Genomic DNA, 18,749 nt, shown 5'->3' with positions numbered 1-18,749 from the left:
GGCCCTCCCCCTCTCTCTACCAATAGCGACTCCAGCCCTTCCCGGCCCGCCCCAGAGCGGAGCGGAACGTTCCCCTGCCGGGTTTCCTAGCGACGGCCAACCACGCCGCTAGGTCTCCCCCTTCGCACATGCGCAAACTGCCTCCGGGAAAGGGCGCGCCTTCATCCCGGCGTTTTGGTGTCAGTCCCGTTCACGACAGAGTCTGCAGTGTGGCAAGCCAACCACTTTATCCCCTCATGGAATGGAGCAGGAGCGAGGTTAGTAGCGAAGTGCTTTCACCAAGTCACTGGCTAAGACGTGCGGCGTCCTTGTTTGCTTTTCTGGCCTCCTCGGGCCTGGGAGTACTGGGCCAGTGTCCGCCTGAGAGCCATAGAGGTGTAAGGGACTGCGCTTTCTTTGCGTCGCCAGATATTCCTCAGCCTCCACAGTGCCTGGGGCTTAGCCGTTGGCCTCTTCCCTGGTTCAGGGAGTCTGGCATGGGAGGCTCCCAAATGTGTGACTAGGAGGGGTATGGAGCCCTGGTGAGACTGGAGGAAGTGGGTGTGGGATAAGATGGATCTCAGGATGCACGAGAAGCATCACTGCACAGGAAGGAGCCTTACCTGTGCTGTAGTGTGGTCGGGGTGGGGCTTCCGCTCCACTGGTTAGAGCCGCGACACCAGCCCGGCTGAGCCCCCACAGCAAGCACAGATCCGTACTCTGGAATCAGATAATCCGGATAGCTCAGTAATGGCCGACAGTTAACACCTGTGTAACTGCTGGAAACGAGAACAAATCCTTGTGCCGAGGATCAGACTTGGGGGCCCCGCCCACTCTGAACTTGGCCGGGAAGCAGCTGAGAGGGTGGGGGAGAAGGGTTGAGTGGTCCACTGATAGCCTGGTAGGAATGAAAGGATGCCAGTCTTGTAACAGTTACTTACACATCAGGGGGCCTTTTATGCCTCCTGCAGTGCCTTCCGTTGAGCAAATGTTTTCTAAACATCATACTGTATTTTTTTAAAGATTTATTTATTTATTTAAAAGGCAGAATTACAGAGAGGCAGAGGCAGGGAGAGAAGTCTTCCATTTGTTGGTTCACTCTCCAAATGACCGCACCGGCCAGAGTTGGGCCGATCTGAAGCCAGGAGCCAGGAGCTTCTTCCAGATCTCCCATGCCCAAGCACTTAGACCATCTTCCACTGCTTTCCCAGACCTTCGCAGAGAGCTGGGTCAGAAGTGAGGCAGCTGAGACTCAAATCGGCGCCCATATGGGATGCCGGCGCTGCAGGTGGCAGCCTTTCCCACTTCGCCTCAGAGCCGGCCCCATATTGTATATTCTTGAAACAGTCTACCAAATCACTTTTCTTGCTTTACTAAGTGGAAACCTGATAGATTCTCCAAAGGTATCATCCTGTTTTGTTCATATTGTATCCCAAGCATTGTAATTGTTGATAAAACATCTCATTAGATTTCTGAAAATAGGGGCCGGCACCGCGGCTCACTAGGCTAATCCTCCGCCTTGCGGCACCGGCACACCGGGTTCTAGTCCCGGTCGGGGCACCGATCCTGTCCCGGTTGCCCCTCTTCCAGGCCAGCTCTCTGCTGTGGCCCGGGAGTGCAGTGGAGGATGGCCCAAGTCCTTGGGCTCTGCACCCCATGGGAGACCAGGAGAAGCACCTGGCTCCTGCCATCGGATCAGCGCGGTGCGCTGGCCGCAGCGGCCATTGGAGGGTGAACCAACGGCAAAAGGAAGACCTTTCTCTCTGTCTCTCTCTCTCACTGTCCACTCTGCCTGTCAAAAATAAAAAAAATAAAATAAAATAAAAAAAACATAAGATTTCTGAAAATAGGTAGGGTTGTTCTAATAAGTGAGATTTTTTTTCACATATAAAGTTTTCCCAGTAGGAATTAAAATGACAAAGTCAAGATATTGTATGGCCCGGCGCCGCGACTCACTTGGCTATCCTCTGCCTGCGGCGCCAGCACCCTGGGTTCTAGTCCCGGTTGGGGCGCCGAATTCTGTCCCGGTTGCCCCTCTTCCAGGCCAGCTCTCTGCTATGGCCCAGGAGTGCAGTGGAGGATGGCCCAAGTGCTCGGGCCCTGCAACTACATGGGAGACCAGGAGAAGCACCTGGCTCCTGCTTCGGATCGGCGGAGTGCCAGCTGTACTGGCCATTTGGGGAGTGAACCAACGGAAAAGGAGCACCTTTCTCACTGTCTGTCTCTCTCTCACTGTCTAACTCTGCCTGTCCAAAAAAAAAAAAAAAAAAAAAAAAGATATTGTGTGAATCAAATGTTAAATCACAAAGTATATTGATTTCTAAGGCCATTTTTATCACTTAGAAAATTGCTCTTGATCAGTTTCAAGGTTGTATACTTCATCTTTAATACTATATTTAAAGGAATTTCTGAGACCCAGAAATAATAACCAAGTATATACCGAGCCTAGTTTAATGTGTAAGCTCTTTTGGACCAAGTCTAATGTAATAGCAATTAAAAGGATGAATGTTAACCTATTTTTACATCACTATCATTTAGACTTTTATATTTGTTATATTATCAGATAGATAAAGTGTTTTGTTTTTTAATCATAGGCTCAGATTCCATTTTCCAGGCTTTGTGTAGGATGTGCTCAGTGTTGAAAAATAGCTGTTGCTGGGAAGGAGGGAAGAAGGGAATGTCATTATATTCTTAGAATTGTACCTATGAACTACATTGAGTCTGTCTCCTGGTGTTAATGTCACCTTAACATGAAAAAGGTAAAGTTATCAGATGGTTTAAAAAAAAGAAAAGAAACATAACTGTGGGGCCAGCACTGTGGCATAGCAGGTATAGCACCACCTGCAGTGCCGACATCCCGTATGGGCGCCAGTTCGAGTCCCTGCTGCTCCACTTCTGATCCAGCTCTCTGCTGTGGCCTGGGAAAGCAACAGAAGATGGCCCAAGTTACCCTGCACCTGCATGGGAGACCTGGTGGAAGCTGCAGGTTCCTGGCTTTGGATCGGTGCAGCTCTGGCCGTTGTAGCCATCCGGGGAGTGAACCAGCAGATGGAAGATTTTCTCTTTCTCTCTCTGTCTTCCTCTGCCTCTCTGAAACTCTGCCTTTCAAATAAGTGAATAAATCTTTAAGAAAAAGAAAAAAGAAAGATAGTTGTTACTAATCTAATTATACTGTAGGACACTGGTAATAATCTAGGATAATATTAAATCCAGGTATTCTTAATCTATTTAATGCTTTCTACAAGTCGTGCTCTAAGCCAGCTAGTGGGTGAATTTGAAAGAAATCAAATATAGATCATAACACTGAGGGAGCAAGCATTTGGCATAGCAGTTAAGATTCCCACATCCTGTATCACCAGTCACACCTCGGCTTCTGATTCCAGTTTCTGCTAATGTCCATCCTGGGAGGAAGCAAGGATGGCTCAAGTAGTTGGATCCCTGCCACCCATTTGGAAGACCTACATTGAGTTCCCAGCTCCTGGCTTCAGCCTGGCCCTGCCCAGCTGATGGTGGACACATCTGGGGAGGTGAACTAGTATGGGAGATCTCTCTCTGCCTCTCTACTAATTAGTTAATTAATTTTTTAAAAGATTGTAAATAAAAGATGAATAAAAACCAAGGAACCCACAGGTAATCTGGGGAGTTAGACACAAGCATAGGGACTGGTGGCGCTGGCATCCCATATGGGTACTGGTTCCAATCCCGGCTACTACCCTTCTGATCCAGCTCCCTGCTGACGGTCTGGGAAGGCAGCTGAAGATGACCCAATTGGGCCTGCACCCATGTGGGAAACCCAGAAGAAGCTCCTGGCTCCTGGCTTCAGATCAGTGCAGCTCTGGCCATTGTGGCCAATTGGGGAGTGAACCATCGGATGGAAGCCCTCTCTCTCTCTCTTGTCTGTCTGTCTCTGTAACACTGACTTTCAAATAAATAAATCTCTTAAAAAAAAAAAAAAAGAAAAGAAAGAAAGTGCTTCAGGAGCACGGAAAGTTAGGACTACTCCCTGGGCCATAGTAGACTGTGGAAAACGTGGCATCTGCCTTGGTTTGTAGAAGATAGATACCACTCATGGAGCTGAAGAAAGCAAAGTATATGCAAATCAGCATAGTATGTGCAAAGGTAAGAGAAATGATACATTCTAAAATGGCAAGATCATGAGGTTTATAGGGAAAGGTGGAAGATGAGTATTATAAAATCAAGGTAAGATTATAGAACAAGCTAAGGAGTAAAGACTCTATGTTCTGGGCCAGCGCCGCAGCTCACTTGGCTAGTCCCCCGCCTGTGGCGCCGGCACTCCAGGTTCTAGTCCCGGTTGAGGTGCCGGATTCTGTCCCGGTTGTCCCTCTTCCAGGCCAGCTCTCTGCTGTGGCCCGGGAAGGCAGTGGAGGATGGCCCAGGTCCTTGGGCCCTGCACCCCAAGGGAGACCAGGAGAAGCACCTGGCTCCTGGCTTTGGATCGGCGCAGCGCGCCGGCCGCAGCACACCAGCTGTAGCAGCCATTTGAGGGGTGAACCAATGGAAAAGGAAGACTTTTCTCTCTGTCTCTCTCTCTCTAACCCTGCCTGTCAGGAAAAAAAAAAAAGACTCCATGTTCTAAGATAAATATTTTTGGCAGTGGAGTACTCTGATTAGGTTTGTACTCTTTCAGAGAATTCTGACAACTGTGAAGGAGGATTCTCTTTGAAAGCAGTTAAGGGGCCTCAAAGAAGGCAGTGCCAAATAGGAATCATGTCAGCTCCAAAGGTGCTTGAACTTTGTGTTCCAACTGAAGGAATACAATGATATCTCTTTTATCTTGTTGCAATTTCGTACGTAAATTTGGAGTAATGTACAGATAAAACCAGTCATTTTTTTTTTTAACATTTATTTATTTATTTGAAAGGGCTACACGCAGAGAAGGAGAGGCAGAGAGAGAGAGATCTTCCATCCGCTGGTTCACTCCCCAATTGGCTGCAACGGCCAGAGCTGTGCTGATCTGAAGCCAGGAGCATCTTCCAGGTCTCCCACTCGGGTGCAGAGGCCCAAGGACTTGGGCCATCTTCCGCTGCTTTCCCAGGCCACAGCAGAGAGCTGGATCGGAAGTGGAGCAGCCAGGACCTGAACCGGTGCCCATATGGAATGCCGGCACTGCAGGCAGGGGCTTTACCCACTACACCACAGCGCCGGCCCCAAAACCAGTCATTCTTCATTCATTAAATATTTGTTGAGTGCCTGCACTGTGTCAGGCAATATTCTGTTTACTTGGGATACCTCAATGACTAAAGTTTCCCACCTGGAAATTATATTCCAACAGAGAAAGGTAGTCCAGATAGTAAGCAAATAAGCAAACTATGAACTATTATATAAGATGATAAGTTATATAATAAAAGAAAGCAGAGAAGATAAAGGAAATTTGGCATGTAAGGGGGAAAAGTAGTTGTGGTGTTCAGGGTAGGCTTCATTGAAAGGGGAAACTTGGAGAAAATGTTTGGAGGTGATGAGGCAATAGGTTCTTAGGTGAAGAGCATTCCAGAAAGAGGGAACCAGTAGAATAGAAACAGCTTTAAGGCAGGGAGCCAAAGCGATCAAGGAGTAGAGCAGTAAGAGACAGAGGCAGTGGATGCAGATTGTTAGGGCATCTTAAGGATTTCTTGACTTTTACTCTGAGTGAAAGTGGGGAGGCTTTGCAAGATTTCAAACATAGGAGTGAGAGGATCTGAGTTCATTTTTCAAAGAGACTTCAGATAAAAGTCTGAGGTTATTTTCTGAATCAGAGGCTTTTAAATAATGGAGTGTGGACTGGCATTGTGGGGTAAAGCTGCTGCCAGGAATGCCGGCATCCCATATGGGTGCCAGTTCAAGTCCTGGCTATACTACTTTTGATCCAGCTCCCTGCTAATGTGTCTGGGAAAGCAGTGGAAGATGGCCCAAGTACTTCAACCCCTGCACCCATGTGGGAGACCTGGATGAAGCTCCTGGCTTTGGCCTGGCCCAGCCCTGGCTGTTGTGGCCATTTGGGGAGTAAACCAGAGGATGGAAGATTTCTCTCTCTCTCTCCCTCCTCCCACTCTCTGTAACTCTACCTTTCAAATAAATAAAGTAAATCCTTAAAAAAAAAAAATTGGGGCTGATGTGGCATAGAAGCCAACATCCCATGTGGGCACCAGTTCAAGTTCCAGCTGCTCGACTTCTGATTTAGCTCCCTGCTAAATGTGCCAGGGAAGGTGACAGAGTATAGCCCAAGTGCTTGGGCTTCTGTACCCACAGGGAGACTGGGAAGAGGCTCTGGCTCTTGGCTTCAGATCACCACAGCTCCTGCCATTGCAGCCATTTGAGCCAGTGGATGGAAGATCGATATCTCTCTCTCTGCCTCTGCCTCTAACTCTGCCTTCAAATAAATAAATAAATATTTAAAATTAATAAATTTAAAAATTAAAAAATAATGGAGTGATGTGATTAGACTTCTATTAAAGGAATAGACAAAAGATGAACAAACTGTTGATTTTGATGATGAAAATGCTAATATCATAACTGTTAGAAAATATTGATTATTTTTAAAGGCAGCTCCTAGAAAACATTGCTTGTCTTCGTATTTAAACCAAGTACCTTAGACAAGACTAGACATGATCTTAGGAAAAGAAAACTTCTGATGTCTAATCCCAGTTAAGTAGTCTGACTCTGCTCTTCCATTACACACTTAGCAAGTTAAAGAAACATTAAGCTAGTAAGTAGTGAAAGAAGAACTGTTTGTGGAAAATACTGGTGCTGATGCATAGCAAGACAAGAAGTAGATTATGTCAGTGCTATGCCAAGAAACATTGACAGAAGTACTTATCATCTTGGAAGTTTTCCATTTTGCTATTTCTATCATTGTCTTTGCCTTTTTATACCCAGTCTCTTAAGATGTGGGATTCTCATTTTGAGTTTTTATTTTATATTAATTATAACCAATTGTAACCTCTTTAAAGTAATAATTTAGGAGCTCCCTCCAAAGTTAGGAATATTGAGACATTTTTCCTTAAAAAATTTGCTTTTCAAACTTGGAATAGTTTCTTCAAATGCTGAAACAAATCTTTCTTGAATGGTTTTTTGGGGTAAGCATTTGATACAGTGATTAAGACACGGCTTGGAGCACTGTGTTCTGCTCTGCTTCCAAGTCCAGCTTCCTGCTGATGTGTACCCTGTGAGGTAGTAAATGATGCCTCAAGTACTTGGATCCCTGCCTCCCATGTGAGAGATCCAAATTGCATTCCAGGATCCTGGCTTTGGCGTGGCCCAGTCTCAGCTGTTGGGGGCATCTGAGAAGTTGAACTAACAGATGGAAGATCTCTGTTGGTCTCTGTCTTTCTGCCTTTCAAGTAAAATGAAAAAAAGTGAACATTAATACTTTTTTGTTAATTTGAAACATTTTATTTATTTTATTTTATTTGAAAGGAAGAGAGACAGACATCTTCCATCCTGTGGTTCACTCCCCAAATGTCTGCAACATCTGGGGCTGGGCCAGGCCAAAATCAGGGACCCAGAACTCAGTACAGGTTTCCCAGTAGGGTGGCAGGGACCCAAATACTGCAGTCATCACCTGCTGCTTTCCAAGGTGTGCATTGTCAGGAAGGTGCAATCAAGAACAGAGCCAGCACCAAAGAAGGATGTACTTTTCTTTGATGAGAGGAGAGAACTTCCACTTTGCTTATGGTCTTGTTGAGCTAGTGGATTTAAAAGGCTTCCATAGCCAAGGCAACTCATGTCAAGAGCCTTGGGTAATCACTGATGTCATACATAAGAGTGTTATTTGTTAAATAAGCAACAAGAGTCACTGTGCACTAACTTCCCATGTAGGACCTCTGTCTCCAAAGAGTTGTATCATGATACTTAATAGTAAAACTTGTTCTCAAGAATCACTTTTTTTTTAATGTATTAAATGGAGGATATTATTTTGTCTCATAAGTTATAGTTACGTTTAAGATCTCACAAAAGATGTACCATCCTTTGGTTCTTTAAAGACAAGTTTTTAAAAGGAAAAAAGAGGGAAGGGGGGACCATGCTGTGGCTTAGTAGGTAAAGCCGCCGCCTGTAGTGCCAGCATCCCATATGGGCGCTGGTTTGAAACCTTGCTGCTCCACTTCCGATCCTACTGTCTGCTATGTCCTGGGAAAGCAGTGGAAGATTGCCCAAGTTCTTGGGCCTCTGCACTCGCATGGGAGACCCAGAAGAAGCTCCTGGCTCCTGGCTTTGGATTGGCCCAGCTCTGGCTGTTGCAGCTATTTGGGGAGTGAACCAGCAGATGGAAGACCTCTCTCTCTGCCTCTCCTTCTCTCTGTGTAACTCTGACTTTCAAATAAATATTAAAAAAAAAAAAAAAAAGAGGCAGAAAGGAAGAGAAAAGAGGAAAGGGGGAAAAAAGTGAAATCACCTTTGAGAAGCAATAACATAGAACAGCCCTCGTCTAGACTGTTAAGGAAAAGTTCTCTTAGTTTAGTTTTTTTTTTTTTTATTCTAATCTTTCTTCTTTTCTTCCTTTCTGTTTCTTTTTCTTTCCCAGACTAAACAGGAGAGGGAGGAAGAAGGGAGGGAGTAGGTGGGGGGGTACAGTGGGAAGAATTAACTATGTTCCTAATGTTGTATTTATGAGATACACACAAATAAAAAATATTAAAAAAAAAAAACAGAGCCAGGACTTGAACTTAGGCACTCCAATATGGAATGTGGATGTCCCAAGTGTTGTCTTACCATTGAACCAAATGCCCACCCCAGATAACTTTGCTAACAGTTTTTGCTTACAGATTAAGTTATTTAAAAGAGGATTTATTTATTTATTTAAGTAGAGTTACAGACAGTGAGAGGGAAAGACAGAGAAAGGTCTTCCATCCACTGGTTTACTCCCCAAATGGCCCCAACGGCTGGAGCTATGCCAATCCGGAGCCAGGAGCCTAGAGCCTCTTCCCAGTCTCCCACACAGGAGCAAGGGCTCAAGCGCTTGGACCATCTTCTGCTGCTTTCCCAGGCCTTAGCAGAGAGCTGGATCGGAAGTGGAGCAGCCAGGACTAGAACCAGCATCCATATGGGATGCCGCAGGCAGAGGATTAACTCATTGTGCCACAGTGCTGCCCTGTAGAATTGTTTTATTTTTAATAATGTCATGCCTTTTCTGATGGGGAAATCTTTTCTCATATAAATTAGATTGAAATAATCCAAGACTTTTTCCTTTTTCCCTGAGTTCTCTATGACTTTTCTACCTGCATAATAATATATTGTGATTTAAGAATAACATATGTATATAAAAATTTATTTATTTGTTTATTTGAAAAGGTTACAGAGAGACTGCTGTGGCCCGGGAGTGCAGTGAAGGATGGCCCAAGTCCTTGGGCCCTGCACCCGCATGGGAGACCAGGAGAAGCACCTGGCTCCTGGCTTCAGATCAGCGTGGTGCGCCGGCCGCAGCACACCAGCTGCAGCGGCCATTGGAGGGTGAACCAACAGTAAAGGAAGACCTTTCTCCCTGTCTCTCTCTCTCTCACTGTCCACTCTGCCTGTCAAAAAATAAAGTAAAATTAAATTAAATTTAAAAAGGTTACAGAGAGAGAGAGATTCCATCTGCTGGTTCACTCCCCAAATGGCTGCAATGGCTGGGACGGGGCCAGGCCCAAGCCGGGAACCTGGAACGCCATCTGGGTCTTTCACATGGATGACAGGAGCCCAAGCACCTGGGCCATCTTCTGCTTTCCTAGGCATATTAGCAGAGAGTGGAATCAGAGGTGAAGCAGCAGGGACTTGAGCCAGTGCTCACAGGCAATGCTGCCATGGCCAGTGGCAGCTTAACCTGCTCTACCACAATATCCACCCCTAAGAGTAGTATAGAAAGGAGAGCATAGCAAGGACTCCACCACCTGAACAAGACATGTGCATATGCATGTTAGGGATATGGACAAAAAGAATAGTCTCCTCAACAGGTGGTGCTGGGACAATTGGATATCCATATGCAAAAAAAGAAAAAAAAGAGCAGAGAGAGAGAAATTGGACCACTACCTCATACCGTATACAAAAATTAACTCAAAAGTGAATCAACAAACAAAATAGAAGAGATGAATTTAGGAAACTCTTTGAAGAAAACATTGATTCTTTAAAAAAAAAGATTTATATATTTATTTATTTGAAAGGCAGAGCTAGAGAGAGGGAGAGACAGATAGAGAGAGATCTCCATCCACTGGTTCATTCCCCAAATGGTTGTAATGACCAGGGCTGAGCCAAGCCAAAGCCAGGAGCCAGGAGCTTCTTCCAAGTCTGACTTGGGTGCAGGGGACCAAGGACTTGGACCATCCTCTGCTGTTTTCCCAGGCACATTAGCAAGGAGCTGGATTGGAAATGGAGCAGCCAGGTCTTGAATTGGCATCCATATGGGATTCTGGCATCACAGGCGGCAGCTTAACCCGTTATGCCACAGTGCTGTCCCAGGAAAGCATTAATTCTTCATGACCTTGGATTTGATAATGGATTCTTAATGACATCAGGAGCATGAGCAACAAAAACAAAAAAGCAGGTAAATTAGACTTCATGAAAACTAAAAGCTATACATTATCAAAAAGAAAATTATGCCTACAAAATGAGAGAAAACACTTGCAAGTCATGTACAGTGCTCCCTCAGTATCCATGAACAGGGAGTTTCATAACCTCCTCTAACCCCTTGCCCCATGGAAATAAAAAGTCACCTCTAAATTACTTATAGTACCAATACAATGTAAATACCATACAAATAGTTGTTAATACTATATTGTCTAGGGAATAATGAAAAGAAAAACTTTGCATATGTTTGATGCAGGCACAGTTTTTTTCCCAAGTGTTTTCAATCCATGCTTGGTTGAATCCTTGAGTACAGACTCCACGAATATGGGGTTGGATAAGAGACTGGTATCCAGAGTATAAAGAACTGTTAACAAGTCAACAACAAAAAGACTAACAATTCCATTGTAAATGGACATTTCTCTAAAGATATACAAATAGTCAGTAAGCACTTAGAGGAAGGCCAACATAATTTGTCATTAGGAAACTGCAAGAAATCCAAACTGGAATCAGACATCACTTCACATCCACTAGGCTGCCTATAACTTTAGAAAAACAGAGTGTTGATTATAATGTGTTGAATAGTGTTCATTCACCCCCACAAAATTCATGTCCTCCCAGAATCTCAGAATGTAATCTTATTTGAAAATTGGGTTTTCGTGGATTTAAATCGTTAAGATGACATCATACTGGATTAGGGTGGACCCTAAATTCAATGATGAGTATCAATGGATTATAAGAAGACCATGTAAAACAGAAATAGAGATTGCAGTTACATAAACAAAAGCCAAGGTCTTCCAGGAACAGTTAGAAACTTGAAGAGGCAAGGAAGGATTCTTTCCTAGAGCCACTTGAGGGAGTGTGGCTTGTCCAATATCTTGATTTCAGACTTCTAGACTCCGGAACTCGAGAGAATAAATATATTGTTTTTTGTTTTTTTGTTTTGTTTTGTTTTTGTTTTTGTTTTTGACAGGCAGAGTGGACAGTGAGAGAGAGACGGAGAGAAAGGTCTTCCTTTTTGCCGTTGGTTCACCCTCCAATGGCCGCTGTGGCCGGCGCACTGCGTTGATCCGAAGCCAGGAGCCAGGTGCTTCTTCTGGTCTCCCATGCGGGTGCAGGGCCCAAGGACTTGGGCCATCCTCCACTGCCCTCCCAGGCCACAGCAGAGAGCTGGACAGGAAGAGGAACGACTGGGACAGAATCTGGCGCCCCGACCGGGACTAGAACCTGGGGTGCTGACGCCACTGGCAGAGGATTAGCCTATTGAGCCGTGGCACTGGCCAATATATTGTTTTAAGACACCAAGTATGGCCGGCGCCGTGGCTCAACAGGCTAATCCTCCACCTTGTGGCGCCGGCACACTGGGTTTTAGTCCCAGTTGGGGCGCCAGATTCTGTCCCGGTTGCCCCTCTTCCAGGCCAGCTCTCTGCTATGGCCCGGGAGTGCAGTGGAGGATGGCCCAAGTACTTGGGCCCTGCACCCCATGGGAGACCAGGAGAAGCAACCTGGCTCCTGGCTTCGGATCAGCGCAGTGCGCCGGCCGCAGCGCGCCAGCCACGGCAGCCATTGGAGGGTGAACCAACGGCAAAAAGGAAGACCTTTCTCTCTCTCTCTTTCACTGTCCACTCTGCCTGTCAAAAAAAAAAAAAAAGACACCAAGTAGATTGTGATAATTTGGTATGGCAGCCCTAGAAAACTACTAAGGTAAAAATGTAGAGAAACTAAAACTCATATCATACATTGGTTTTTTTTTTTTAATTTTTATTATTTTGATTTTATGTGAAAGAGAGAGCTCTTCCATCCCCACATGGTATTCCTTCCCTAAAAGGCCTCAATAGCCAGGGTGGGCTATGCTGAAGCCAGGAGCCTGGAATTTCATCTGAGTCTCCCACATGGGTGGCAAGAGCCCAGTCATTTGGGGATGGTGCTCATATGCACATGGTTTTCTAGGCACACTAGTAGAGAACTGGATTGGAAGCAGGGCAGCCTACCAGTGCTTCAGTATAGGAAGCCAGTGTTGCAGGAAGTGCCTTAACCCTCTGTGCCACAGCACCAGACCCACCTTTGTACATTGTTGATGGGAATGTTCAGCTATATGGAAAACAGTCTATCACTTCCTTTAAAAGTTAAACCTATGGAGCAGGAATTTGGTACAGTGGTTACAACATCACTTGGAATGCCTGCATCCCATACTGCAGTGCCTGAGTCAAGTCTGACTCTGCTTTTAATTCAGCTTCCTACTAATGCGCACTCTGGAAGGCAACAGTGATGACTCAAGTACCTGGGTCCCTGCCACACATGTGGGAGACCTAGATTGAGTTTCTAGCTGTTGGCTTTGGCCTGATCACTGGCTTCATCTGCTCCAGCCTTGGCTGTTGCAGGAATTTGGGAAGTGAGCCATCGGATCTCTGTCTCTGTGAATCTCAAATAAAAATGAAAATAAATTAGAAATAAAAGTTAAACATAGAATTATCATATGATTCAACAATTTCTTTTTTTTTTTCTAAAGAATTTATTTATCTGAGAGGTAGAGTTACAGACAGAGAGAGGGAGAGACAGACAGAAAGCTCTTCCATCTGCTGGTTCACTCCCCAGTTGGCCTCAATGGCCAGAGCTAAGCTGATCTGAAGCCAGGAGCCAGGGCTTCTTCCTGGTCTCCCAGGCGGGTACAGGGGCCCAAGCACTTGGACCATCTTCTGCTGCTTTCCTAGGTCATAGCAGAGAGCTGGATCAGAAGAGGAGCAACTGGGACTAGAACCGGCAGCTATATGGGATTCCAGCGCTGCAAATGGAGACTTAGCCTACTATGCCACAGCACTGGCCTTGATCCAACAATTTCATTCCTAGGCCTTTACCCGAAAGAACTGAAAAAACATATGCAAACATATACACAAAGGTTCATGGAAATACTATTCACAATAGCTAAAAGGTGGAAACAACCCAAATATCCATTAATGGAAGCCACTGATAAACCAAATGTAATATATACAGAGGAATCTTTACTCTAAAAAGGAATGAAGTACTGATATATACCATGGCATGCATAGTGTGAAATATTATGCTAAGTGAAAGACATAAGAGGTCACATGTTGTATAAAATATCAATAATAAAGAAAGCCAGATATTCAGAAAGCAGAGTGGTAGCTGCTAGGGGCCAAAAGAATGGAATGGAGAGTAACAGCTTAATGGCTATGGGTTCCATTAAAGGTAGTAGTTGTACAACATTGTATATGTACGAAATACCACTAAATTATGCACTTGGTGCACCTCAATTTTAAAATAGACATAAACCATATAGTTTTTTGAAAAAAAAATGGAATAATAAATGTTCTACTCAGGGACAAGCAAAACTTTGTTATATAGAATATAGAAAGTAATGACCATAAAGTAAAATTGTACAAAAAGATAAGTGCTAGGAAAAATGGGTTGCCAGACAGTATTAAGAGACCACCTGAGGTTTGGGATCATAAACCTAGAATGATACCAAGGAGCATGCTCGTGTGATGTTTTTGTCCATTTTCTTCTCTACCAGGGAAGGCATGAAGTAAACAGAGTTGGGTTTCATCCAGATTTAGTTTGGATGTAAGTATGGGGCAAGAGATTTGGGTAATCTTAGAGTAGGAAGAGAGGTTTAAACTATTTATTTGTTTATTTGAAAGGAAGATCAACAAAGAGAGGACTAGACAGGGACTGAGATCTTCCATCTGTTGGTTCACTCCCCAAATGGCCACAACAACCAGGTCTAGGCCAGGCCAAAGCCAGGGGCCAGGAACTCCATCCTGGTCTCCCATATGGGTGGCAGGAACACAAGTACTTGGACCATCATCATTGTCTTCGCAAGTGTATTTGCACTGGAAAATAAGAAAGTACTCAAAAAACACTGTGTACCTGGCACTGCTCTAAGCATTATACCCATTCCTCAAAATAAGTCCATGAAATGGAATTTTTTATTATCCCCAGTGGAAACTGAAGGGCAGAGTAGTTAAATAACTGCTGAAAGCTACAAAGGTAGTAAGCTGTAGAGCCAAGTTCAAATCCAGACTTCTAGATTGAGAAGTATATCACATTGTTTCTAGTCTTCACTTATAGCAGTTCCATGGCTCCCATTCCAAGATCAAGCTTAACCTCCTGACATGACACAAAATACCTTTCATGATCCAACTTCTCTCCTCTTCCAGAGCTTCGTCTCTTACTACATTCTCCCACTACATTCATTGTATTCCCATGAAATCAAACCATGTGTTATTACCCCCAAACCACTGTGTTTTTTCACATAGATGTGAGTTTACTACCATCTCCTTCAATTTGCCGACCCTTTAAGGTATTCTTCAGTACTCATTCCAAGGATTGCCATCTGCGAACATTGCTTGTGGCCTGTGTGTTCCCTTTCCCTTGTTGAACTAAGTTCCTCTTCCTGTTCCTCCTCTGTGGCCCCATTTCATTAATGTTATTCTGTATCATCGCATTGAACATATTTAATGGAATTTTATGTACCTCAGAGTCAAGGGCCATATGTTACATTTCTTTCTGTATAGCATTTATAACCACGGATTATACTGAATAAAGTTCCACATTTTCATCTTACTTGCAGATGATTCATGGTGATGGCTTACAGGGCCATAAACACAAGACGGCACGTGGGACTGCAACAACTCTCGTCACTAGCAGAAACAGGGAGAACTTTCCTAGGCCCAGTAAAAGCATCTAAGTTTGTTGTAGATGAACAGTGTCATGAAAGTGTGTTAATCAGCTCGACAGTACGGCTTCTTGAAAGTTTGGATTTAAGCAGTGCAGTGGGACAACTTCTCAATGAAGCAGTTCAAGCACAGAATAGCACATATAGAACTGGAACCAGTACTCTTTTGTTTCTTGTTGGTGCATGGAGTCATGCTGTTGAAGAATGTCTCCATATAGGTGTCCCCATTCCCATAATAGTGTCAGTGATGTCAGAAGGTTTGAATTCTTGCTGTGAAGAGGTAGTTTCCCTTCAAGTACCTGTCCACAATATATTCGACCACATGGACAACACAAAGACATTTTCGGGAATTGAAACATTTAGTATCAGTTTGTCACCTTTTCTGCAAGTCCCCTCAGACACTGGTTTGATACAGGAAAAGCAGGACCTCAAAGGTGTTGCCTCTCAATCCCCGAGCACTTACAATCTTTCTGAGGCACCTGTGAAGTCACCTAAATTCTTCAAGACTCAAGCTAAGGTTGAAGATGATGAAGGCAAATCACAAGCTCGGAAGGACAGGCTGCTCGCACACACCTGCTGTAGAAAGTCAGTATTAATCCACAGTAGGCACTTTAATAAGGCAGATCATCAGTGGATTCACAAACCAGATGGATCTGTAGAACAAGGTGCATCTACTCCTAAAGCTTACAGATGTGAAGATCTGATAGAGTTGGCAGTGGGCTTGAGCCATGGAGATCACAGCAGCATGAAATTAGTAGAAGCAGCCATGCGGCTGCAATTTCAGAATGCATGTGTGCAGCAAGACAACCCTACAGTGCCATTTATGTTTGACATTTCAAGAATCTTCACTTGTTGTCTGCCAGGTTTACCTGAAACTTTGTCATGTGTTTGTCTGGGATACATCACTCTTGTGTCTGTGTCAACTACTACCATGATCAAAGCATTGCAAAATCAGCCAGTCCGACTAGTTCTCATTGAGGGTGACCTCACAGAGAGTTATCGCCATGTAGGATTTAATAAGTCTGCAAATATTAAAACGGTCTTAGATAGCGTGAAGCTTCGAGAAGATAGCTCAGAAGAACTGTGGATAAATCATGTGTTACAGGTATTAATCCAATTTGATGTGAACCTCCTCCTGGTCCAAGGAAAGGTATCTGAACAGCTAATGGAAAAGTGCATACACAATAAGCGGTTGGTGATCGGGTCAGTGAATGTCAAGGTGATGCAGGCTTTCGCAGAGGCCACAGGAGCAGTACAGGTGGCTTATATCACCCAAGTGAATGAAGACTGTGTGGGCGAGGGGGTCTCTGTGACCTTCTGGAGTAGTCCTGTGGATATTGTAGATGGGAGCAGCAGAATGGCAGTTGTGTTAAAAACAGAAGGAATTAATTTGGTCACAGCAGTGCTCACTAGCCCAGTCACTGCACAGATGCAAGCCAAAGAAGATAGGTTCTGGACTTGTGCCTATCGTTTGTATTACGCTCTAAAAGAGGAAAAAGTATTCCTTGGAGGTGGTGCAGTTGAATTTTTATGTCTTAGTCATCTTCAAATTCTTGCAGAGCAATCTCTGAAAAAAGGAAACCATGCCTGGTCAGGTTGCCTTATTAATACCTCCTCTTGGTTAGCCTCGTCTCTGGCAACATATAGACCAACTGTGCTTAAATGCTTGGCAAATGGATGGCACAAATACCTTTCAACTCTTGTATATAACACTGCCAATTACCCATCACAGTTAGAAGCCAGCTCATTCATTCAGCATCATGTACAGAATGCCAAAGATTCAGGCTCTCCTTCATCGTATGTCCTAAATGAATATAGTAAGTTAAGTAGTGGCATTTTTAATTTAGGCATTTCAAATAAACTGGAGCACATTCCAAGAGTTTATGACATCGTTACACCAAAGATTGAGGCATGGCGCCGAGCACTGGATTTAGTACTGTTAGTACTTCAGTCAGACAGTGAAATTATTACTGGACTTGGACACACGCAAATAAATCCACAGGAATTAGAGGGCTTTTTATTTTTGTAGTATTATTAACTAATAGGAAATATAACCTCTTGTGATTTTTAATGCTAATAATAAATGTACTTACTAATAGTCAAGTTATAGTGCCTAAAATTACAGTATTACCAGGAAGAGAACATTTGTTGTTATAAATGTGCAGGCTCTGGGATTTTTATCCTACTTAGGAGCTAACAAGTTAGCCTATGACTATTTCATGGGGTGCAACAGAATACACAGGCACCTTGGTCAGAAACAGAGGACTTTTATTATCACAGCAAAGACAGTAGCCAGAGCGTCATATTGATTTGCATATACAATAAGTATACCAGGATGCTCAGAGCCCATAGTAGATAGCCTTTCTGACAGTTCATGTCCTTTTGTATTGGGCTGGGGTTGGCAGAAGACCCAGTGGGATAATCTAGGGAGTAAAATCCCTGAAAATAAATGTAATCTTGACAGTAGGGATAATTGACCTCTGAGAAACAGAGAAAGAAAATCTTTCCAAGTAAACTTGATCTTGATAAGCAGAGAAAAGCTACATAGAAAAGGCTATACTTTTCAGTACTTCACCAATAACAGGCAAGAGCCCTGGCCCATTCCCCCGCCTCCACAAGAGTCCCCTCTTAATAGTTCTATAGAAATCCCAATAATTTGAACAGCAGGAAAAGAGAAAAGCCATTTAATGACCTTAGTAAAAGAAAAAAAAAAAAAGATTAAAGCAGACTGTCTTAGTCCTTTTTGGCTGCTATAACAAAATGCCACAGACTGGGTAATCTGTAAAGAATAGCTTTGGAAAAAGAGAGGGAGGAGATGAACAATTTGGAACATGCTCAATCGGACTGGCCGCAAATGGTGGAGTTAGAAATGTGCCAGGGGATTCCAACACAATCCCATCAAGATGGCATGTACCAATGCCATCGCACTAGTCCAAGTGATCAATTTCAGCTCACAATTGATAGCTCTGATAGCTCTAAGAGTCAAAGAAATCACACAAACAAGACAAGTATCTGCTAATACTAACTGATAGAATCAAAAAGGGAGAGAAAGATCCAACATGGGAAGTGGGATACACAGCAGACTCATAGGATGGCAGATGTCCTAAACAACACTCTGGCCACAGAATCAGCCCTCAAGGCATTCAGATCTGGCCGAAGAGCCCATGAGAGTATAGCAGGCATGGAAAGCCAAGATATCATGGGAAAAAAAAAAAAAAAGACCTGAATGAAAGATCTCTGTGAGTGAGATCCCAGTGGAAAGAACGGGGCCATCAAAGAAGGAGGTGCCCTTCTCCGAAGGGAGGAGAGAGCCTCCACTTTGACTATGACCCTATCGGAATAAGATCAAAGTCAGCGAACTCTAAAGGCTTCCATAGCCCTGGCAACTCATGACTAGAGCCTAGGGAGATTACTGACGCCATGAACAGGAGTGTCAAATTGTTAAGTCAGCAACAGGAGTCACTGTGTACTTACACCCCATGTGGGATCTGTCCCTAATGTGTCGTCTAAAGCCAAGTGATGCTATGACTGGTACTGAAAC

General features: G+C 44.1%; 1 protein-coding gene across 1 annotated transcript; it reads left to right on the top strand.

The window, feature by feature from the left end:
• The first annotated feature begins 126 nt into the window (after positions 1 to 126).
• BBS12 (Bardet-Biedl syndrome 12) lies at positions 127 to 18,513 on the top strand. Its single transcript, XM_062199668.1, has 2 exons — positions 127 to 257; positions 15,104 to 18,513. The coding sequence occupies exon 2, from the start codon at positions 15,111 to 15,113 to the stop codon at positions 17,235 to 17,237; it is 2,127 nt and encodes a 708-aa protein (XP_062055652.1). The 5' UTR covers positions 127 to 257; positions 15,104 to 15,110; the 3' UTR covers positions 17,238 to 18,513.
• Positions 18,514 to 18,749: the final 236 nt, after the last annotated feature.

The sequence above is a fragment of the Lepus europaeus genome, chromosome 8 (genome assembly GCF_033115175.1).
Source record: "Lepus europaeus isolate LE1 chromosome 8, mLepTim1.pri, whole genome shotgun sequence".
Classification (NCBI taxonomy): Eukaryota; Metazoa; Chordata; class Mammalia; order Lagomorpha; family Leporidae; genus Lepus; species Lepus europaeus.
Note: the sequence above shows the minus strand (reverse complement) of the source record. Positions and strands in the feature narration are given on the sequence as shown.